This window comes from Budorcas taxicolor, chromosome 16, assembly GCF_023091745.1.
Source record: "Budorcas taxicolor isolate Tak-1 chromosome 16, Takin1.1, whole genome shotgun sequence".
In the NCBI taxonomy this organism is placed as follows: domain Eukaryota; kingdom Metazoa; phylum Chordata; class Mammalia; order Artiodactyla; family Bovidae; genus Budorcas; species Budorcas taxicolor.
In genome coordinates this window covers 7,238,872-7,264,154 of record NC_068925.1, presented here as the reverse complement: position 1 = coordinate 7,264,154, position 25,283 = coordinate 7,238,872, and the positions used below count along the sequence as shown (strand labels likewise).

Below are 25,283 nucleotides of genomic sequence, written 5' to 3'. Positions count from 1 at the left end.
TACCTGCAGTCATTACACTGACTGAGGGTTCTGCAGTTCGGCTAGCTTTTCTAACCCCAAGCACCTGGCATTTGTCTTAGCACAGGTGCTCAGTAATGACGGCTGAGAGGATAAAGCGTCTGCCTGAATGCAGGAGTCCCGGGTTCGATCCCTGCGTTGGGAAGATCCCCTGGAGAAGGAAATGGCAACCCACTCCAGTATTCTTGCCTGGAGAATCCCATGGACAGAGGAGCCTGGCGGGCTATAGTCCATGGGGTCGCAAAGAGTCGGACACGACTGAGTGACTTCACTTCAGTAATGATGACAGTGGTTGTTTAGGGTGCTGAATGGCGGGGGGCGGGGAATATAACCAGATGCGAGGCACCTTGCAGGTGATAACTGGCACCCCGGGACTGCTTGTCCAAACACCCTCGTGTACAAAGGGCTGAAGTAATGAGGATAGATAAGTGGCAGGCACTGTGTTAAAACTTTGACATGCTGTCTGCCATTTAGGTAGCAACTGGCACCCCACTCCAGTACTCAGTTCAGTTCAGTTCAGTCGCTCAGTCGTGCCCGACTCTTTGCTACCCCATGAATCGCAGCACGCCAGGCCTCCCTGTCCATCACCATCTCCCGGAGTTCACTCAGACTCACGTCCATCGAGTCCGTGATGCCATCCAGCCATCTCATCCTCTGTCGTCCCCTTCTCCTCCTGCCCCCAATCCCTCCCAGCATCAGAGTCTTTTCCAATGAGTCAACTCTTCGTATGAGGTGGCCAAAGTGCTGGAGTTTCAGCTTTAGCATCATTCCTTCCAAAGAAATCCCAAGGCTGATCTCCTTCAGAATGGATTGGTTGGGTCTCCTTGCAGTCCAAGGGACCTTGAAGAGTCTTCTCCAACACCACAGTTCAAACGCATCAATTCTTCGGCGCTCAGCCTTCTTTACAGTCCAACTCTCACATCCATACATGACCACAGGACAAACCATAGCCTTGACCAGGCGGACCTTAGTCGGCCAAGTAATGTCTTTGCTTTTGAATATACTATCTAGGTTGGTCATAACTTTTCTTCCAAGGAGTAAGCGTCTTTTAATTTCATGGCTGCAGTACTCTTGCCTGGAAAATCCCATGGACAAAAAAAAAAAAAGAAAGAAAATCCCATGGACAGAGGAGCCTGGTAGGCTGCAGTCCATGGGGTCGCCAAGAGTCGGACACGACTGAGTGACTTCCCTTTCACTTTTCACTTTCATGCATTGGAGAAGGAAATGGCAACCCATTCCAGCGTTCTTGCCTGGAGAATCCCAGGGACGCGGGAGCCTGGTGGGCTGCCGTCTATGGGGTCGCACAGAGTCGGACACGACTGAAGCGACTTAGCAGCAGCAGCAGCAGCCATGAGGTGCAGAGATGGGTGACGAAGAAACACAAGGAGTAACTTTCCTCACAGTTAACATGTTTCAAGGGTTAGAACTCACCTCTGTCGAATCCCCCAACACCTTTTCTTTCCCTGTGACCTTCGGCACATTCTGCTATAGACAGTCTCTGTACAAGTAAGGCAAACGCAAGGAATTCCGCGCGGCACCCGGTCATCATCGGCACTGGGCACAGCAGAAGCCCCACGAAGAGAGGAACTGGAGCAGTGCCACCAGGGGTCCGGAACACAGCGGGGAGTCCCAGAGCCGACCTGCCTTCTCGCGCGCTTAGCTCTTGGAAACAGACACTCTCGACGCGGGTGCCAGCGAGCACAACGCGCCCGCGCACCTCACCCCCGGCAGCCCGGCGCGCAAGTAGCGCCAGAACCGCCCGCACGGCTCCTCCCGAGCTGGAGAGCGGGGCGCCGGCAGCCGGACAGGGTCCCGTTTCCACGGAGCGGAGGTTCCCATCCGTCCCAAGCGCCTCTAGTAACCAGAGACGGTCTCGGAGAAAATCGAAGTCGGGGAAAGTGCAGCGGAGAAAAGGACCACACACCGGATGCCGCTCCCGGGTTTGGGAAGTGCAGCGAAGGTTCCCGACAAACACATGTCAATGTATGGCAAAACCAATACAGTATTGTAAAGTAAAATAAAGTAAAAATAAAAATTTTAAAAAAATAAATAAAAATAAAAGTTAAAAAACAACAACGACAACCAAAAAAAACTGTTGACCACAACTTCCCCTTGGTGAGCGAGGTCTTGTTTACTCCCGGTTTACCTTGTTTCTAGTAAGTCTCGCTCCCAAGGAACACCTAAGAGATCTTGGTACAGAAGGAAAATTAGGCAGAGCTTTCAGCTCCTTGATGTGTTCTACATATGAGGGTGGGCAGCTCGGCACAAAAGCGGTGGATTCTCACAGCCTCGCTTTCATACACCCCTACACGATTTTTTCCCCTTCTCAAGGATCCGCGTGGGTATTAGTAGGTCAGCTAAAGAAATGCCTGCACTCTGCCTAAGAGACTGTTGCAGGCAACATGCACAGTGTACAGAAAATGAAGAACCAATTTCTTTATGTTGAATTGAGATACACCAAGCCATTGAAAGATCTTTTGAAAGAGAGTGACTTAATCAAATTTGCATTTTTAAAAGTATGATTCTGATATGACACCCCTTATGTATGGTATCTAAAAAATAATACAAATGAACTTAGAAAACAGAAAGAGACTCAGAGACTTAGAGAAGGAACTTCTGGTTGGAGCAGGAGAAAGGATCCTTAGGACGTTTGGGATGGACATGTACACACTGCTCTATTTAAAATGGATAATCAGCAAGAATCTACTGCATAGAACATGGAACTGCTGCTCAATGTTATGGGACAGACTGGATGGGAGAGGGCTTTAGGGGAGAATGGATATATGTGTATGTATCCAGTCCCTTTGTATGGCTCAGTCCCTTTGCTGTTCACCTGAAACTACCACAACTTTGCTAATTGGCTATGTCCCTGATAGCTCAGTTGGAAAGAAGCTGCCTGCAATGCAGGAGACCCTGGTTTTATTCCTGAGTCGGGAAGATCCCCTGGAGAAGGGTTAGGTCACCCACTCCAGTGTTCTTCTGCTTCCCTTGTGGCTCAGCTGGTAAAGAATCTGCCTGCAATGCGGGAGACCTGGGTTCGGTCCCTGGGTTGGAAAGATCCCCTGGAGAAGGGAAAGGCTATCCACTCTAGTATTCCAGCCAGGACGAGTCTATGGGGTCGCAAAAAGTCAGACACGACTGAGGAACTATCACTTCACTTCACTTCAATACAAAATAAGAAGTTCAAAAAATAAAAAATAAAAGTATGATTTTGTCTGTAGTTTAGAGACTAGATAGGAATAAAGCAATAGTGGATGGAGATACCAAGAAGGAGGCTTTTACATCAGGATGAGATTTGGTGGTAACCATGACTGGGATTAAAGTAGATAATTAAGAAAGATATTGGATATAGAATGAACAAAATTTGCTCAAGCATTGGATTTTGGCTAATTTCTTAAAGTTGCTGGTAAGAAAAAGAAGAGAATCAATAGTTAGCTTTAGGATTCAAAATGAATGATAAAGGTGTTTATTGAAATAAGAAATGTGGGGGAGGGACAAGTAAGAATTCAAAGATGAGAGAAATGGGGGGGGGGGGGTGTGGTAGGCAGAAAAATGGTTCCTAAGATGTTCCTGTCCTATTCCCTACAACCTGTGCTATGTTACCTTATGTGGCAAAAAGGATTTTGCAGTGTAATTAACTTAAGGATTTGGAGGTGGGGAGGTTATCCTCTATTATCTTGGTGGGCAATATAATCAAAAGGCTTCTTGTAAGAAAAAGGCAGCAGAACAGAGTGGGAAAAGGCAACATCTGAAGCAGAGATTAGAGTGATGCCACCACAAGCCAAGGAATGCCAGCTACCTCTAAAATCTGGAAGAGGCAAGAAACAGGTTTTTCCCTGGAGCTTTCAGAAGGAGTCAGTCCCATCAACACCTTGGTTTAGCACTGTAATACTCATTTTTAACATCTAACCTCCAGAACTGTTTTTAAAATCTGCACTTTTTCAAGATTCAAGGTAATTTGTTATAGCAGTATCAGGAAATCAATATGGAGAGGATGGGGGCAGCCTGATCAGGGGAGAATACTGAAGGTTTTTTGGATTTTTAACTGAGAAAGTTGTAGCCATGGAACAAATGGAGTTTAATGAGGGCCAGAAGGTGCGAGAATACTGTAGGAAAAGGTTGAGAGTATAGTTAGTTTGTTGATTATGAAACTAGACTTCTAGAAAGGCCCATGAAGAGGATTTTGTAAAGGAAATGGATGGAAGACAATCAAAAATCTCAGGAATTGTTCGATTTGTTAAGGAAGAAAATGTACAATAAACAATAGATCAGCATAGAAACATATGAACCACATTCATCCAGAGGTCTTAAAATTTTTTTGTTGAAGTATAGTTGATATACAATACTATTTTAGTTTCAGGTGTATAACATAGTAATTCAAATTTTTATAGATTATATTCCATTTAAAGTTATTATAAAATATTAGCTATACGGTAATTCCCGTACATATGAACCTTCAAGTGGTGAACTTTCAAAGATGCAAATGTGCATTTACATGTCCAATCATGTAAGTTAGTCCACCTGTCTGGTGTACACTGTCATGTTCACGCCATCTTCTAGAAGTGGTTGCATTTTTTGCATACTCTATTGTACTGTATGGTATAGAGTCCAATAGTACAGTATTCTTATTTCAAACCCAGAATGTCCAGAAGCAAGTGTAAAAGCAGCAGTGGTGTAGTTGGTACTCCTGTACTTTTCAAGATACTATACTGTAAGATTTTAAATGTTTATTTTGTGTGTTTGTCTTTTTTTTTGTATTTGTGTAAAAAGTAGTATAAACCTATTACAGTGCAATACTAGATAGAAGGTTGTTAGTTGGTTACCTTGGCTAACTTTATGGGACTTACAAACAAATTGGTCTTATGAAAGTACTCTCAAAACAGAACTTGTTCATATGTAGAAGAACTACTATACTCAATATATTTCCTGTGCTGTATAATATATCTTTATACCTTATGTATTAAAACATAGTGGTTTGTGCCTCCTAACCCCCTATCCCTGTCCTGTCCCTCCTCCCACTCTCTCCCACTGGTAACCACCAGCTTGTCCCTTATATCTGTGAGTCTATTTCTGTTTTGCTGTATTCATTCTTTTGCTTTATTTTCTAAATTCCACACACAAATGATCACATACAGTATTTGCCTTTTTTTCGGTATGACTTATCAGCTAGAGGTTCTTAATATTTTTATGTATAATGGACCCCTTTGCCTATTTGATCAAGCAGGACCCCTTCTCAGAATTGTTTTTATAAATGCATAAAATAAAGTACACAGAATTACAGATAAAACTGGTTATACAGAAATATAGTTCTAGTTACGAATTTTTGGAGGTCTGTGGTGACCAAGACAGAACCCCTAGATTTAAAAATTAGTAAAAGCAAAAGTCATTTGTTTCTGAAGCTAGAGTTAGAGCAAGTCATATGGAGTGGAATAATTTCAAATATCAAATGCTGTAAAGAGGGAGGAGGGGTATGAGGATTGAAAAGTCTTCAGATATTTCAGTAAATATGTTAGCTCTTCTCTCCTCTGTGCATAGATATGGTTCATGGTGGAATAAAGACACTCAAGGTTGGAAATTAATCTTCACTCATTACCTCTTCACTGTTGGAGACCCACATACACACCGTCCAGCAAACCTGCACTTACTCGGCATGTACAGCCTTAGTTCACACAAACATTCCAAAATACTGTCTTACTTCATTAGTCCTTTTATTAAAGTCTCAGTCCCTACCCTCACTAGGTGAAGAAGGGCAGTGTCCCAAAGGCCAGATATGTTTTTAATCTTCCATTCGTGCCCATTAGACTCTCTCCTAAGACTCTATTGTGATAAAATCAACTTTGATCACATCACATCACAAGCCCCCTTTTATTTTTTTAATCAATAAATTTATTTTAATTGGAGAATAATTTCAATACTGTGATGGCCTCTGCCATACATCAACATGAACTGGCCCTAGGCACACCTGTGTCGCCTCCCTCCTGACTCCCCTCCCACTTCTTCCTCCTCCCCATCACAACAGTTCAGGTCATCACAGAGCACTGGCTTTGGGTTTCCTTTGTCACACATCAAATTCCCATTGCTATCTATTTTACACATGGTAATATAAAAGATTCAATTTTACTCTCTCAAATCATCACACCCTCTCCTTCTCCCACTGTGTCCAAAAGTCTGTTCTTTACATCTGTGTCTTTTTTAATACTTTAATACTTTCCTTTTTAATACTTTAATACCACTCTTTCAAGGATTTGATATCATCCTTTCAAGATATTCTCAATAGAGCAATGGAAGAAGAAGCCAGATAATAGTAGGCTGTGGAAAAAGGAATAGAAGATTCAATTCCCCAGGCTTACATCACAAGCTATCAGAATATGCCACTCGTTACCACTTCTTTTTACACTAGTCTCCTAGCATCTGCTTTCTTCCCTCATTTCTGGAAGGTTTTAGCTCCTACCTCATGGCAAACTTCTCTACCATTACTCCTGTCATAATCCTCAGTGATTTGATATTCAGTGACGGTACTTTCCAAATACCTTGTCTTTTCTCAACAATCCTGCCCTTTCCTCTATTCTGCCACTTATGCCCATGGCCATATCTTAGACCTTGTCCCCATCAATAAATAGAGTCCCTCCATAATTTTGGCCATCTCACTGTTCAACCACTAATCCTATCCTTCTAGCTCACCTCTAGTACCTTGATCCCAGCTATCTTGGTATCTCTAAGTACCTACAACCCATTATCTTTTCTTTCAATTTCACACCCCCTTAGTATCCTCACTTTCATCCTGACCAGATTCAATTCAATTCCATGGTCCATCATTATAATCACTATCTTGCATTCTGCCTCAGTCGCCTTGCCTTCTTCCACTTTATTGTATTTATTACATGAACAATCTTGCTTTGATTCATTTCTCCACAATTTTGCCCCTGTACTTATGAAACTGAATGTGGCTGGAAAAAAAAAATGTCCATGAGGACTAGTCTAATGACAACTCATTTCAAATGGACCTTTGTAATGCAGGCTGGTGTTCTTACTACACTTACCTAATCCATTTACTCTCTCATTCTTCCAAGTGACTATCAATCTTTTTTTTTTTTTACATTGAACTCTCATTTCTCCTCCATTGTTCTTAATATGTTTATAGCTTTGGTTCTTTTCTTTTCTTTTTTTTTTAACAGAGAAAATAGAAAGAAAAGAAAGAAAGAAAAAAAAAAAAAAAACAAAGAAAACTTCCACAAACTTCTCTCAAAATTTAATCCAAATATTTCTATCTGGTTTAGATAGTTTCTTTATCTCCTGTTCATGGGGTTATACAGTTCACACCTTATCTAAGGCTAAATTTGCCACTAACGCACTAGATTCTATCTGTTCTTTCTTGCTCAAATACATCACTCCAGGAATTCCCCTCTCTCTCCAGAATTATTACTTCCCCCTTTCTACTGGATTTTTACCATAGCATGCAAACAAATTTCTCCAAATGCAGCAGACATAGTCCCTCTTTCATTTTTTTTTAATTTTAATTTTTTTTTCTCCTAATATTTCTTTTGCTTGCAACCCAATCTGATGAGATATCTATATCTGCAGAGCTACCTCCTTCATCCCCTTGAGTTTCTGTTTTTACTTAAGTGTTACCTTCTCAATGAAGTCTTCTCTGGCCACTATTTACAGCTGCGCATCCATTCAGAACTTCCTTTCCTCTTTCTCTGCATCATATAATGTTGAAATTTTTACTTATTTCTTCATTTTATTTCCATCTGACGATCTGCTTGTCTTTGGCCTCTCCTCACTAGAATAAAAGCTACTTGAGAAAACATGTTCATTTATCACTGCTATATCCCACAACCTAAAACATTGCCTAGCACGCAAGAATGGGTACCATAATTATTTGGTAAGTGAATAGATGAAATGGTTAAATCTGCTAAGTTCAACCACTTTTTCAGAAAATTTGATGGTAAAGAAAAGGGAGATAGTTTAAGGGAGAAAGCATGGATGGTTTGGGGGAGGATTTGTTTCAGGGTTGAGGGTGGATATGTGTTGCTTTAACTGAACCCATTCTTTTGGAATTAGGCCCCTGATTTTTCCTGTTTCCACAGTTCCTTGTGGTCCACATGGACCACAATTTCTCAAATATGACAGTATTGACATATTGAACCAGACAATTTTTTGTTTGGGGGGGCTGTCCTGAGCACTGTAAGATGTTTAGCAGCGCCTCTGGCTTCTACCCCCTAGATGCCAGTAGCACTCCCCTCCTCCAGCTGTGACAATAACAAATGTCTACAGATATTTCCAAATGTCCTCTGTGGGGTGTGGGAGACTGGGGGAAGAGAAGGGAGGGTGTGATTACCCCACTTGAGAAGAACTAAGGTAAATCAATTCTATCCCCAGCTCTAAGCCTGGGCAAGCAGCTTAGTCCTTGTCATCTGCTTGTTCACTGCTCTGATCTAGTAACTGGTTCAGCTGAGGACATTGACCCTATTTGGACAAATAAGAATTAGTGAAGGCACTTTTGAAAGAGTTATTGGACCAAAGAAGTTCTTTGTGCTGGAATGCCAAGCTGACAGGGCTTCCTAGGTGGTGCTAGTGGTAAACGACCTGCCTGTCAATGTAGGAGACCCAGGTTTGATCCCTGGGTCAGGAAGATCCCCTGGAGAAGGAAATGGCAACCCACTCCAGTATTCTTTCCTGGGAAATCCCATGGACAGAGGAACGTGGAAGGCTACAGTCTATGGGGTCACAAGAGTTGGACACGACTTAGTGACGAAACCACCACCGCCAGAGAATGAGGCCAGAAGAAAAAAAAACAAAACCAGGGAATGAAACAGATTCTTAAGGACATGATGTGAATATTTAATTCCCATTTTGACTGAAACAAGCTGCACCTTTGACCTTTTCTGTCATGAGACATAAAATTCCTTCTTGGTTTAAACCAGTGTGAGATGGATTTCTGTCACCTGCTGCTGAATAAGTACTGGCTTGAACACATTTTGTAGGTGAAAAAAGGCAGGCAGTGATGAGAGAAAGTATAACTGAAGGAGCCATCTCCTGGAAGAAACAGAAAGGGATGAGAAAACTGTATAGTGTGTAAAAAGTGGTAAGTGGAATAGAGAATAAGGATGGATAAACTTGAGAGGTGAATAAAGAGGAACTAGAAAGCTATCCTGTGATATTTTCATCCTCTGCTAAGATAAGGAAGATCGTAAGATATAATATGGGGTTTTCCAGGTGGCTCAGTGGTAAAGAATCCACTTGCAATGCAGGAGACACTGGTTTGATCCCTGGGTCAGGAAGATCCTCTGAAGAAGGAAATGGCAACCCACTTCAATATTCTTTCCTGGAAAATCCCATGGACAAAGGAAACTGGCTGGCTATAGTCTGTGGAGTCACAAAAAGCCAGACACAACTTGGTGACTAAATAACAAGTTATAGTAGATGGCTTGAGGTGCATAAACAGATGAGTTGGAGAAATGAAAATGGTACTGTGAATGAATAAGATACCAAACTGCATACCAATTGAAAGCAGTTTCTTAAGGAGATATCTGTACACTCATGTTCATGTGTGTGGTGGGGCTAAGTTGCTTCAGTCATGTCTTACTCTGTGCAACCCTATGGACTGCAGCTCGCTAGGCTCCTCTGTCCATGGGATTCTCCAGGCATGAATACTGGAGTGGGTTGCCAGGCCCACCTGCAGGGGATCTTCCCAACCCAGGGACCGAACTAGCATTTCCTATGTCTCCTGCATTGGCAGGTGGGTTCTTTACTACTAGCACCACCTGGGAAACCCATTCATGTTCATAGCAGCCATATTCACAATAGTCACGAGGTGAAAACAACCCAAATGTTCATTGATGGATAATTAGATTTTAAAATATTGTATATACATACAATGAAATATTATTCAGCCTGAAAAAAAATTCTGACACATGCTACAATGCAGATGGACATTGAAGACATTATACTAAGTGAAATAAACTTGTCACAAAAGGACAAGTAAATGTATGGTTCAACTTATACATAAGATATCTCGAAGTAGTTATGAAATTCATAGAAATGGAAAGTAGAACAGTTGTTGGCAGGGGCTGAAAGATGGGGGGAATGCGGACTTATTCTTTAATGGATATAGAGTTTCAGTTTTGTAAATTGAAAAAGTTCTGGGGATCTGTTGCATAGCAATGTGAATATACTTACACTTTTGAAGTATACACTTAAAAATAGTTAAGACTAAATTTTGTTACATGTTTTCTTTACTACAATTTTTTTTTAAGACATCAAACAGTCTATAGAATCTAGAAGAGTAGGAGTAAATCTGTGGTAGTGAATGGGCAAGATTTTATTTTCTCAATAATTTAAATACTGGAACAGAGAACACTGACAGTCAGATTTAGTGTGGTGGGCGACAATGAGTGCCCTGGGGGAAGGTGTTGTTGGATAAGTGTTGAGGATGAGGGAATTCAGTTTGTGGGTTGAGTCTGACTAACATGACAAAGAAGAAGGCAATGGCACCCCACTCCAGCACTCTTGCCTGGAAAATCCCATGGATGGAGGAGCCTGGTGGGCTGCAGTCCATGGGGTCGCAAAGAGTTAGTCACGACTGAGCGACTTCACTTTCACTTTTCACTTTCCACTTTCATGCACTGGAGAAGGAAGTGCCAACACACTCCAGTGTTCTTGCCTGGAGAATCCCAGGGACAGAGGAGCCTGGTGGGCTGCCATCTCTGGGGTCACACAGAGTTGGACACGACTGAAGCGACTTAGCAGCAGCACCAGCAGCAACATGACAAAATGGTGGGCTCCAGAATGCATAATTGTTAAATCAAAAACTCTAAAAACCTTAAAACTATGTCTGCTATTCAAGAGTTCATTGACTCCAGAAAAAAGATCACAAAAGGCAAGTTTTTTAAGATAATATTTATTTGAATGATTAATATATATTATCAAATGACATTTTACAAACAACTATAGTTACTTCAGAGTGAAAGCTTCAGAATTGCAACTTGATGCCCATAATTTTTAAAAAGGTGCAAACTGGAGTTACTGAGTGATTATAGAAAGGCAAAATATATTTGATGAGAAAAATTCAAATCAAGTGGAAATAAAAGTGAGATGTTTAACTAAATCAGAGAAAGGTGCTCTTATTAAAATAAAAACAAGCTTCCCAACAAATGTATGCCTATCATAACCATAGGATATGCTTTATACTTTGCTTAAATAATTAAAACCACACTATAATTAAAAGTCTATGGTAACAGTAAGTATACTGATTGCAGTATATATGTCTAGTTTCTTTCTAGACACAAGGAAAGCTCTTTTTAGTTCCTTTCTTAAAAATGTAACACTATTTCTGAGATATGTAACTATTTATAGTCATAACCTGTCTCCAGGTACATCACAGGTGAGGCTTCAAAAAGTCCTTGAAATGCACATGGCGGTGAAACTGGGCTCCCATCTTTACCATCATCAAGCAGCTGTTCTTTGTTCTGCTTGAGACTGATATCATATAGGAGTTAAATCTTATGAAACAGTATCACTGATGTCGAGACCATACTAATCCACTTGTTGATAGTAGAGTGGTTTCTTTCCAACTGATGTTCAGTAGGGTTTCAAGCAGTGAGGCATACTGAAATAGATTAATTTATATTTAGGAGACAGCATGAAAAGCAGTGATGCAACTCAAAGTTTAAATGTGAGTGTTAACCTCATCTCTATATATACCAATTACAAGTGCTATAAACAATGGAGCATCATTCAATTAAATGGTCCATCATATTACATGAAGCAAACAAATAATAACTAAATTTTGCATTGATAGATATGAATGAAAATAAATGAGGAAGAAATTAAAACAATGGTCTCCTACTAACTTACTCAAATATTCATTCAACAAACATTTACATGATAGCTTTACTTTGGGCCCCTAGGGCTTTGGTTTCAGAGATCTCTCCCATCCTCTTCTTCTCTTTTTCTGCAACTCATCAGCAACAAGGAAACTTTTCTTCCTCAACTGCCACAGCAGTTTTTCTCTGTCTAGTTTATGGCAGTTAATGTTACACTATGATATGTATATGTCTTATTTTTCTGACTAAAATAAGTTCCAAGAGGGTAGAGGTGTTATCTTCATTTTATATTTTATAACTCACATAGGAGAGAGCAGCTTGAAGTCATATTTGAGCTTGAATTCTACCTTTGTCAATTACTGACCCCGAGTCTTTGGTCAAGAGAATTTTTTCTCCCTGGTTTTATCACCGAGGATATTATATGCCCACTCAGGTATTACCTTGGAATAATACACACCTTTTAAAGTTGCAGTGAAGGCTAAACGAGATAAGGCATGAAAGAGCCTTAGCATAAGGCCTGGGCTTAGCAAACCTTCAACTGTTCACCCCCATTTTCTCCTGGAAACCTCAGGGGGGCTCTTCATGTTGCCTGTCAACCTTTCTGTACTCCCTATCATTCAGGCTTCACCTATCATGGTGACAAATTAATACCTTCTCCTCAAGTCTTTAACATCTCCTTTTCTAATCTCCCTGTCAGCTGGTCATTTGCTTTTTATTCACTGAGAAAACAGAGGCATCAGAAGAGAACTTCTACATGTGTTTTCCTAATCACATCTCCCCACCTGCCTTCATCTGCTCCCGCATGTTCTGCCTTTCCTGTTACTAAGGCTGGGTCCTATCTAAGGTCTACCTCCTGCTTGAACACTAGATCCCATTCCTCCTAGCTTAGGATATTGCTCCCACAATTTTCCCTTTTCTTTCCCTGTCATTTCCTTCCTTCCCCCTAGATCATTCTCTTCAGCTTATAGGAATAGCAGCTATTTCTCCATTCTTACAAATATGTCCCTTTGCTTCTTATCCTTGCCATTACTCAACTTATCTACTCCTCTCTATAGAAAAAAATCCTTGAAAGAGAAATCTCCAATTTCTCTCCTTTCATTCTCTCTTAAACTCACTTCTGTCAATTCCAATGTGCTTCTTTACCTCTACACCAAAACTGTTCTTGGCAAGATTACCAGCAAATCTTATGCTAAACACAGGTCAGTTTTCACATTGATGTTCCTTGATCTATCAGCGCATTCAACAGGGTCTGTCACTCCCTCCTCCTTAACGTTCTCTCTTTGCATGACTCCTGGAACACCACACTCTGGGATTCCCTCCTGTATCAGAGCAGCTTCTATGCTTCTGTGTCAGCTCCTTCCCACTCCATGACTCCTAATGTTGGAGGAGCTAGGGCTCAGCATTTGGACCCATCTTCTTCCTTTGCCTATCTCACTCCTTTTATTGACCTTACTCAGTTTCATTATTCTCTAAATCTATCCACTGACAAGACCCAACTTTGTATCCCAAGTCTGGTCCTATGCCTAAAATGTTGAGTTGTACATCCAGCTATCTTTTTAGCACCTTTATGTGGATATCTATTAGATATCTTACATTTAACAGATATCCAAAGTGAACTGCTCATGTTTCTCTCTGGTCGTGATTTCATTCTCAGTTGTCTTAATTAACAGCAATTTTATACTTCAAGCTGCTCAGGCCAAAACCTCCAGGCATCATCATTGACTTCTCCCTTTCTCTCATACTCGGATACAAACTGTCAGCAAATTCTACTGTCACTGTCTCAAAAATGTATGAAGAATCTGACCTCTCCTCACCAGGCTGGTAGTAGCCATTCACAACTTATTAGAGTTTTGTGATAGTGTCCACATGGAGACCCCATCTTTCACCCCTGGCACCTACACTCTCGTCTTGGTGCAGCAGTTAAAGTGATCATTTGCTTCCCTGTTTAAAATCCTTCAATGATTCTCATCTCAGAACAAACACCAAGTTCATTACAATGACCTAGCATACCCTATAGGGCCGACAATCTTCACCCTCCTCCCCGTGTGTGCCTCCAATGTAGCAGGAACATATCACCTTATATGGTCTTTGTGCTCACTGTTCTTTCTTCTTCTACAAGGCTGAGTCCTTGCTTCACACTAGTCTTTGCTGAACTGTCATTTTCTTAGTGAGGACTTCCCTGCTAACTCTCCTTCCCTATCTAGCCCCTTTTCTGGTTTATTTTTTCTCACAATATTTATTGATTGATTGATTCTTATGTTGCTATTTATTTAAATATTTGTTGAATAGATGAATAAATTTAAAAAAACAGGGACATGAGTCAGCAGTGTGAAGTAAGTAAACAGATTCTATGCATAATTATTAAAGACCTATGCAACAGACCCATATATATTTAGTACTATGCTTATTGATAAATATAAATTGAAAGAAATTTTGACATAGAAATTAATAAAAATATTTAAAACTTCATTAGATACCAGTTTGTCTTCTGATTAGTTTGCTGGGCTGTATGGGTCAGCAGAGTATATGTCTAGTGCTTCTAAATGAACATCTTCTTTATGGTTTGTATTTGTGTAGTAATTGCTAAATGGACAAAAAAAAGAAAAGAAAAAATAAATTCTTTATTCACTGGCCAAGATTACTATAAAGGTGTAACAGTTGTTTTCCTTTTTGCAATTCCCAACACATGGTAAGCACTTTTTATGGATGATTTCATTTTATTGTCTTAACTATCTTATGGAGTAATCACTATAATCCCCATTTTTTGAAAAGACCCATAAAAATAATTTGCTAAGCTACTAAGTGTCCAAATCAAAAGTTTACATTGGGCAGCTTTATCCAGCTCTTTTAATAACTAATAATTAGGACTCCCAGATTGAAAAAAGTTATAAAGAAGCTTTCACTTTATAATATGATCATAAACTTACCTTTGGAGGACCAATCTTCCAATCTAACTTAAAAAGTAATTTTTTTATATTTTATGTTTAATTCAAAATACTTATATAATCATGCAGCACTAAAAGTTTTAAATGACTTTTAAGACATTTTTACTTTTTTTCTTTCAAAGCACATGTACTCTGCTGTGCTTCTAAAACATTTTGTCAAAATTAGCAAAAGACAATAAAGTGTGATTGTACTATCATGCAGAACTCTGAGATAAAATAATACAAAATTACTAGGGAAGAAAGACTACCACTAAGGGTACTTACAACTTGCCACTCACTATCACATTTAAGAGGTCAATTTACATATTTAGCAGGAAGATACATTAAAATTATTACAAAAGATAATTTTTAGGTTAATATGAGATTTAGGTTTTATTGAAACATCTTAGAAGGCAAGGAGAAAATAACATAGTCTCTTCTTCACGTGTTTGAATAACTTCAAAATATTTAATTTTGTTAGTAGACATTGATTTTTAAATGATCCATGACTCATCTTACTTACAAAAAGTATTTAAGGCAGTTCAAATGTCTGTATTAAGTATAAGAAACTAAACTGAAGTCAGTTAGAAAATGAAAATGAAACGAGTAATGCTTAGGAGTTTCATTTTAACATATATGTTTAGTTCATAATCCACTGAGGCTCTTATGTATAGTGTTTGATATAAAAGTTATGTTAATAACTTTGTTAATAACTTTAATAATCAGATAGGAATAGTACAAATTATTTGAGCTTATAGGTGTTCCCAAAGTTTACAAATTTTCCTACACAGGTAATGCTCTGATAGCAAACTTTATAAAAGGAAGGAAGGAGATAGAGACCACCTTTTCTATTTATTTAAATGTCTTTTTAAATTACTCTTGACTAAAATTATGTTCTAACTTCCTGTGAGGAAAGCCATGCAAATATCATCTCTATGTTTGTTTTCTTGAGACCTTTAATTCTCCTGAATTCTATGAAGCCATTTTCTCCCAACTTCCTTTCCTCCTACTTCTGACAGTTCCTTCCCCCTCTTGCCTTTTAAGTATTACTGTTATTCTTAGACCTGTTTTCATCCTTGTTCTAATCTTCTATTTTGTTTGGTACCAAGGCTACAATTGTGATTTAAACATCATCTACCTGAGTCCAGGCCTCTCTCTTGAGTCCTGGAAGAGGGTGCCTAGAAGTAGCCGATCAGAACTGCACCATTTCCCCCCACAAACCTGTCCCTCTCCGTTTTTGGTGAACCATTGGATCCATCCAGTGGCACCCACTTGATTCATACTTTGTGTCCCCTTCTTCCCACATTTAGCAGTTCACTAAACCTTGAAATACTGATTGAATGAAGGAGGAGAAGGGGACAACAGAGGATGAGATGGTTGGATGGCATCACCGACTCGATGGACATGAGTTTGAGTAAGCTCTGGGAGCTGGTGATGAACAGGGAAGCCTGGTGTGCTGCAGTCCATGGGGTCTCAAAGGGTCAGACACGACTGAGTGACTGAACTGACTGCACTGAAATCCTGAAAAGCCTATTGTCTTCATAGTGAAAATATTTCCTTTTAAGGTTTTTTTGGACGTAGACCATTTTAAAAGTCTTTATTGAGTTTATTACAATATTGCTTCTGTTTTATGTTTTGATTTTTTGGTCAGCAGGCACGTGGAATATTAGTTCCTAACCGGGTATTGAACATATACCCCTGCATTGGAAGGTGAAGTTTTAACCACTGGACTGCCAGGGAAGCCCTTAAAGATAGTTCCTACATCTACTGCATCCTCTTGATCCTCACCACTGCTGCTTTGGTTGACAACTCAGTACTGTCCCTTTTGAAAAAACCAAAAATCTGAACATATTGTTTCTTTGCTTAAGATTCTACAGGGTAAACACCAGCTCCTTGTCGTACCATACAAGGCTTTTTTGATGATCTAACTTTCAGACCATCTTTCCCCAAGACTGTTAAACATCAGTCCCATGAGATGTTAAAGGCATTTTATGAGAAAAAAGTTCAGCAGCCCAACTTGTCTGAGAGACTCATTGTTGAAAAATTAAATAGGCTTCTTTAGTGTAAAACCTTTGCCTGGAGAATCTCAGGGATGGGGGAGCCTGGTGGGCTGCCTTCTATGGAGTCACACAGAGTCGGACATGCCTGAAGCAACTTAGCAACAGCAGCAGCAGCAGCAGCAGCAGCAGTGTAGGACCTTAATTAGTCTCATAGTCATTGTGAATCCTCATGAGAAAAACGTAGCATGAAGAATTTCCCAAGCTTATTTGTTCATAGAACACCATTTCCCCTGAAATCATTCACAAAACAAAGTTTATGTAATAAACTCTGATAAACACTACTGCCTAAAGTACCTCTCAACTGTAGACCCTTGCCAGACCTATTGTGCTTAGGCCCTTCCAGGCTTAGAACAAACTATTCAGGTTCAAATATGCCATTATTACATAATTTCAATGCTACCCCCTTCATGTCTGATGCCTACTCTAGGCATTACAGAACTGAGAACAGTGCAATCAGATCATTTAGATAGATCCAAGGGGTGTGGCTTGTTAAAGTAATTTTGCTGGAGTTTGTGGGTGACATGTTTATGGTGACATGATTTGGTCATGCCCCACTGGAAGTTATTTGAGATTTGGTAAGACTTTACCTGATTATCCTCCCTATCACTAGCATTTATTGATCCTTAAGAACCTGGTCACACAGAACATTCCTTGGCTGATAACTGATGATACCATTTGCTAACAGTGTATCCTTTGTACCTATCAGAATTTTCTGCAATTTCCATAAGATTTTATGTATCAGAGGGGATCCTTTATGTCATTTAAACCTATGCTAACTTCAACTTCAATGTGTCCCAGGCATGTCAATTTCTTACATAGTTCTTACAATATGTGATGGAAAGACAAGTACCTGGGTCTTTACTCAAACTGCACCTTCTACTTGGAATACTTTTCTCTACTTGTCTGTGAGGCATACCTACAACATCTTCTCCACTATGAAAGCTTTACTGATCAAAATTCCTAAGTACTGACCATTTGATTGCATCCCCACCAAACATCACATAACCTACTCTGGCAATAATACTTTATGGATACAATTTTTTTAATAATAAATTTAAAATAAAATGAAAAAGTACATCTAATTTATGGATGATAAAACAGAATATAGCAAAATGTAGAAACCTAGTAGTATATTTAAATAGTCATGAAAACAACAAATGAGTTGTTTAAAGATTGCTTAAACAAATAGAAAGGCCTAGCATGTTTCTGTATGAGAAAGCATTACAGAAAATGTGCCAATTCTCAAAGGTTAACCTATAGACCTAAATGTAATCGCAACATATCTGTCTTTAGAAAATGACAGATCATCTAAAACTCCTATAAGAACAAACAGAAGAAAGAGGAAAAACTATAATGAGGGGATTCTTGCCTTGTTAGAAGTTATAATATCAGAAAATTAAACTATTTGAATGCAAAGTGGTTTGTGATAGAAAAATAGGCACATCAATGAAACAATAAAAAAAATCCAGAAATACAGTATATCCAGATACATTAATTATTTGATATATGATCAAGTTGGAACTAACTTTCTGGAAAACCATTTGGCAATATTAACTAAGCATCTAAATGTCCATACACTTATTCCTAGAATTCTAGGAATCTAAGCTAAGGAAATACGGAGATGTAGAAAAAATTTCTTTAGGTTTTTCTTGTTTTCATTTATTATGAAACTAAATGTGGAAGCAGCTTAGAAATCTGTACAATATAGATACATATTACAGAAAAATATGCAATCAAATTGGTAAAAATAAAATGCGATTTAAATATAAAAATAGGCTAAATGAAAATAAAAAATTAAGGTGGGAGACTATAAGGCCAATATTGCAGTTTAAAAAAAAAAGAAATCAGAAAATAATCATATAGGCAAATGCCAAATATCAGCAGTTTTTATGCCTGGGACTTTTTCCTATTTTTTAGATTTTTTATTATGTATAAATAAATATAATCTTATCTGTATAAATATCATTCAAATAAAAATAATGCTTGCTATCTTTTAAGTTCTTACAGAAAGGATATTCTGTTCAACACAAGATACCTTATTCCAGTTATCACATTGCAGTATTTATTTCATTTACCTTGTGCTTCTGTGTTTAGTTTCAGGAAAGAAGTCAAAATCTTTTGTGCATTTTTGTCAAGCAGGCATCAAACTTACCGTTCTCTGTGTTTTAATATCATGCGTAAGGTGACAACACCCAAGCAGAAAAGAGCTATTACCCCTGCAGAAAAACCTAAAATACAAAACAAAGTATTAAATGATAGAAAAATGTAACCTACATTGTTTTGAAGTGATTGTGGGGCCTGTTCCTAGTGGTGGGAAAAATGTTATTTGACTTTTTTGCTTATTCTTCTTCAGCCATACAGATACTAAATTCTGAAATAGTTGTATGTGGGCTTACGTTTTGGATTTAATCCAGTTCATATTTATTCTAAAGCACCAAGCATTTGACAACAAGGTTCAAGTCAAGTTTAGGTTCAGCTTTTCTGTTCTTTTCAGTTTTATTAGTAATATTTTTGTCACTGGAGTGAAATTAGAAGCTCAGGACACCAGGATTCCGTGACTTTTCATACATCGTTTAACTCTCAGTTGTGAAATATATTTTGCCGCTGCAGAATAAATGAGTCTGTTTTGATAGTGACCAAATCATGCAAAAGACCAATAGTTAAATGAAAGTTTCATGTGTGGTGCTCAGTAGCTCAGTCATGCCGTACTCTTTGCAACCCCGTGGACTGTGAGGTACTTCTGTCATAGAATTCTCCAAGCAAGAATACTGAAGTGGGTTGTCATTTCCTTCAGGGTATCTTCCCAACCGAGAGATTGACCTCACATCTCTTGCATCTTCTGCACTGACAAATGAATTCTTTACCTCTGTACTATATGGGAAGCCCAAACTTTTAGTAAACCTAAACTTTTGAACTAAAAACTGGGAGTAGCTGATCAAGTCATTTATTTCATCCTATCCAAAAGTGACAGTTTGTGATGTGAAGTGCACATTAAAAGAGCCTTAGAACACTTAAAAAAAATACAATTTCTCATGAGTTCAAATGAAGAAACTTAACAGGCAGGATACAGGGCTTCCCTGGTGGCTCAGATGGTAAAGAATCTGCCTGCAATGCAGGAAACCTGGGTTGGGTCCCTGGGTTGGGAAGATCCCCTGGGGAAGGGAATGGCAACTCACTCTAGTATTCTTGCCTGGAGAATTCCATGGACACAGAAGCCTGGTGGGCTACAGTCCATAGGGTCGCAGAGAGTTTGACATGACTGAGTGACTAAGCACAGCACATATCAGTTCTGTTCAGTTGCTCAGTCATGTCTGACTTTTTGCAACCCAATGGACTGCAGTACTCAAGACTTCCCTGTCCATCACCAACTCCTGGAGCTTACTCAAAGTCATATCCATTGAGTTGGTGATGCCATCCAACCATCTCATCTTCAGTCGTCCCCTTCTACTCCTGCCTTCAGTCATTCCCAGCATCAGAGTCTTTTCAAATGAGTCAGTTCTTCACATCAGGTGGCCAAAGTATTGGAGTTTCAGATTCAGCACCAGTCATTCCAATGAATATTCAGGACTGATTTCCTTTAGGATGGACTGGTTGGGTCTCCTTGCTGTCCAAGGGACTCAAGAGTCTTCTCCAACACCACAGTTCAAAAGCATCAATTCTGTGTGTGGTGTTAGAAAGTGATCTAGTTTCATTCTTTTACAGGTGGTTGACCAGTTTTCCCAGCACCATTTGTTAAAGAGATTGTCTTTACTCCATTGTATATTCTTGCCTCCTTTGTCAAAGATAAGGTGTCCATAGGTGTGTGGATTTATCTCTGGGCTTTCTATTTTGTTCCATTGATCTATATGTCTGTCTTTGTGCCAGTACCATACTGTTTTGATGACTGTGGCTTTGTAGTAGAGCCTGAAGTCAGGCAAGTTGATTCCTCCAGTTCCATTCTTCTTTCTCAAGATTGCTTTGGCTATTTGAGGTTTTTTGTATTTCCATACAAATCTTGAAATTATTTGTTCTAGTTCTGTGAAAAATATGGCTGGTAGCTTGATTGGGATTGCATTGAATTTGTAAATTGCTTTGGGTAGTATACTCATTTTCACTATATTGATTCTTCCGATCCATGAACATGGTATATTTCTCCATCTATTAGTGTCCTCTTTGATTTCTTTCATCAGTGTTTTATAGTTTTCTATATATAGGTCTTTAGTTTCTTTGGGTAGATATATTCCTAAGTATTTTATTCTTTTCGTTGCAATGGTGAATGGAATTGTTTCCTTAATTGCTTTTTCTACTTTCTCATTATTGGTGTATAGGAATGCAAGGGATTTCTGTGTGTTGATTTTATATCCTGCAACTTTCCTATATTCATTGATGAGCTCTAGTAATTTTCTGGTGGAGTCTTTAGGGTTTTCTATGTAGAGGATCATGTCATCTGCAAACAGTGAGAGTTTTACTTCTTCTTTTCCAATTTGGATTCCTTTTATTTCTTTTTCTGCTCTGATTGCTGTGGCCAAAACTTCCAGAACTATGTTGAATAGTAGCGGTGAAAGTGGACACCCTTGTCTTGTTCCTGACTTTAGGGGAAATGCTTTCAATTTTTCACCATTGAGGATAATGTTTGCTGTGGGTTTGTCATATATAGCTTTTATTATGTTGAGGTATGTTCCTTCTATTCCTGCTTTCTGGAGAGTTTTTATCATAAATGGATGTTGAATTTTGTCAAAGGCCTTCTCTGCATCTATTGAGATAATCATATGGTTTTTATTTTTCAATTTGTTAATGTGGTGAATTACATTGATTGATTTGTGGATATTGAAGAATCCTTGCATCCCTGGGATAAATCCCACTTGGTCATGGTGTATGATCTTTTTAATGTGTTGTTGGATTCTGATTGCTAGAATTTTGTTGAGGATTTTTGCATCTATGTTCATCAGTGATATTGGCCTGTAGTTTTCTTTTTTTGTGACATCTTTGTCAGGTTTTGGTATTAGAGTGATGGAGGCCTCATAGAATGAGTTTGGAAGTTTACCTTCCTCTGCAATTTTCTGGAAGAGTTTGAGTAGGATAGGTGTTAGCTCTTCTCGAAATTTTTGGTAGAATTCAGCTGTGAAGCCGTCTAAATGTAAGACCAGAAACTATAAAACTCCTAGAGGAGAACATAGGCAAAACACTCTCAGACATAAATCACAGCAGGATCCTCTATGATCCACCCCCCAGAATTCTGGAAATAAAAGCAAAAATAAACAAATGGGATCTAATTAAAATTAAAAGCTTCTGCACAACAAAGGAAAATATCAGCAAGGTGAAAAGACAGCCTTCTGAATGGGAGAAAATAATAGCAAATGAAGCAACTGACAAACAACTCATCTCAAAAATATACAAGCAACTTATGCAGCTCAATTCCAGAAAAATAAATGACCCAATCAAAAAATGGGCCAAAGAACTAAATAGACATTTCTCCAAAGAAGACATACGGATGGCTAACAAACACATGCAAAGATGCTCAACATCACTCATTATCAGAGAAATGCAAATCAAAACCACAATGAGGTACCACTTCACACCAGTCAGAAAGGCTGCGATCCAAAAATCTGCAAGCAATAAATGCTGGAGAGGGTGTGGAGAAAAGGGAACCCTCCTACACTGTTGGTGGGAATGCAAACTAGTACAGCCACTATGGAGAACAGTGTGGAGATTCCTTAAAAAATTGCAAATAGAACTACCTTATGACCCAGCAATCCCACTGCTGGGCATACACACCAAGGAAACCAGAATTGAAAGAGACACATGTACCCCAATGTTCATCGCAGCACTGTTTATAATAGCCAGGACATGGAAACAACCTAGATGTCCATCAGCAGATGAATGGATAAGAAAGCTGTGGTACATATACACAATGGAGTATTACTCAGCCGTTAAAAAGAATTTATTTGAATCAGTTCTGATGAGATGGACGAAACTGGAGCCCATTATACAGAGTGAAGTAAGCCAGAAAGAAAAACACCAATACAGTATACTAACACATATATATGGAATTTAGAAAGATGGCAATGACGACCCTGTATGCAAGTCAGGAAAAAAGACGCAGCTGTCTATAACGGACTTTTGGACTCAGAGGGAGAGGGAGAGGGTGGGATGATATGGGAGAATGGCATTCTATCATGTATACTATCATGTAAGAATTGAATCGCTAGTCTATGTCTAACGCAGGATACAGCATGCTTGGGGCTGGTGCATGGGGATGACCCACAGAGATGTTATGGGGAGGGAGGTGGGAGGGGGGTTCATGTTTGGGAACACATGTAAGAATTAAAGACTTTAAAATTAAAAAAAAATTAAAAAAAAAAATTAAAAAAATAAAAATAAAATAAAATTAAAAAAAAAAAAAAAAGCATCAATTCTTTGGCGCTCAGCTTTCTTTATAGTCCAACTCTCACATTCATACATGACTACTGGAAAACCAAAGCTTTGGCTAGACATACCTTTGTTGGCAAAGTAATGTCCCTGCTTTTTAATATGCTGTCTAGGTTGGTCATAATTTTTCCTCCAGAGAGCAAGCATGTTTTAACTTCATGGCTGCAGTCACCATCTGCAGTGACTTTGGAGCCTCCAAAAATAAAGTCTATCACTGTTTCCATTGTTTCCCCATCTATTTGCCATGAAATGATGGGACCAGATGCCATGATCTTAGTTTTCTGAATGTTGAGTTTTAAGCCAGCTTTTTCACTCTCCTCTTTCACTTTCATCAAGAGACTCTTTAGTTCTTCACTTTCTGCCTTAAGGGTGGTGTCATCTGCTTATCTGAGTTTATTGATATTTCTCCAGGCCCTCAAATTTTACATACATTGTATAAATTACCATTAGAAGTTTTATTTTAGAATTAAACAAAACTTACCAGCAATAAGAGGAGCAAGTGAACCTAAGGAAAATGCAAAATCATGAAAACATTAGTCTAGTTGTATGGCTCCATGTAGCTCCAAATACCGTGAATGTCCCAGAAATAAACACTCAGATCCCTCTTCTTTAAATCTACTTAAAAAGATGCATCAGAACATTGAATTATACCCAATCTTTCTTCATTTTTTATGTAACAACTTCTTTGGCCTTTACAATTTTTTCCACTTTAAGATGAGGTAGTTCACTCATGAAAAAAAAAAACAATAAACAATAAACTCAACTTTATAATCAGGGATTTCTCAGATCAGAATGGAAACAGCCATTACAACAGTTTAGTTAGCATATTTTTGGAAGTCGCTGTCATATCAGTAAGCACTTAAAAATCAAGATTCAGTAATAGCAGAAGTCTCAGGAGCAACTTCTTTCAAAATACAGTCTGTCTTTTGTATCTGTGGATTCAACCAACCACTAATCAAAAAATATTTGAAAAAGTAAAATATTCCAGGAAGTTCCAAAAAACAAAGCTCACGCTGTGAGCCCAGCATCTATTTATATAGCATTTACATTGCATTGGGTATTATAAATAATATAGAAATGATTTCAAGTATATGGGAGGATGTGAACAGATTATATGCAAATACTATGCCATTTTACATAAGGGACTTGAGAATCTGCAGATTTTTTTACCTAAGGGGGTCCTAGAACCAATTCCCCTGAGGATACCAAAGGACCACTGTATAAGGCTGTGAGTTTTGCACCTTTTAAATCAGTGCTCCTCTCTCTTTATATTCTTTGTTTACTTTCCCAATGTTCAGAAAGCCTCACTTTTACTACAATAGACCATTGACTTCAAATTCTTATGTTACTATACCACTGATCACAAACCTATATCAATTTAAAACACAGGAGTCCCTAAAATTGAGGGATAACCCTCTGTCTCTTCTTTCCAGTGAAACAAGTAGAAGCTGCAGAGAAGCTGTTTGCACTTACTGGGTGATTTGCAAACAGCCAAGGGAGGGTTCCATCGGTGATCTTCCTGACACTGGCTCTGGGGACTGCCTTCTAGGGTATACCCGTCTTCACATGCTAAAGTGACAACAGCTCCATATTGATACATTCTTCCAGGCTCCAGCCCATTCTGGATTCCATTTATATGTTCTGGGAAGCTACAGTTCACCTCTGAAATTAAAGGAATCTAATTGAATCTGTGTCATATTTTGACCTTTAACTAAGAATGTAGATACTGCCCTTCATGGAAAGATTTATGAAACCAATTTATTCTATTCTCAGTTAGTAAAACTTCACTGAAATAACATAAAATTATATCCTAGGTATAGACTTTAGTGTCAGCCATCTACCTCAATAACACCCTGGTTATCAAATAACTTTCTTTCTTGTGCTTTAGTCTCTAAACCAATAATGAATAATTTTTGTGGCTTCTTAGAGAAATGATGCAGGATGAATGAGTGATGTTAAGACTTCTGAATTATTTCCTCAACTTCTACTCTTGTTCTCCATCTCTTCTTAGATGTGAATGCTTCCTCTTTTCTTCTTCTGTCTTT

At 38.8% G+C, this 25,283-nt stretch overlaps 1 protein-coding gene across 1 annotated transcript in view; it reads right to left on the bottom strand.

The window, feature by feature from the left end:
* Positions 1-11,567: 11,567 nt before the first annotated feature.
* The window catches only part of CR2 (complement C3d receptor 2), a 49,577-nt gene continuing 35,861 nt past the window's right edge, over positions 11,568-25,283 (bottom strand). Inside the window, exons 23-27 of the mRNA XM_052653502.1 lie at positions 24,712-24,900; positions 23,720-23,743; positions 18,983-19,058; positions 14,324-14,429; positions 11,568-11,629 (exon numbers count right to left, since the gene is read on the bottom strand). Coding sequence (XP_052509462.1) covers positions 14,339-14,429; positions 18,983-19,058; positions 23,720-23,743; positions 24,712-24,900 — 380 coding nt within the window. The 3' untranslated portion in view covers positions 11,568-11,629; positions 14,324-14,338. The remainder of the gene's footprint in view (positions 11,630-14,323; positions 14,430-18,982; positions 19,059-23,719; positions 23,744-24,711; positions 24,901-25,283) is intronic.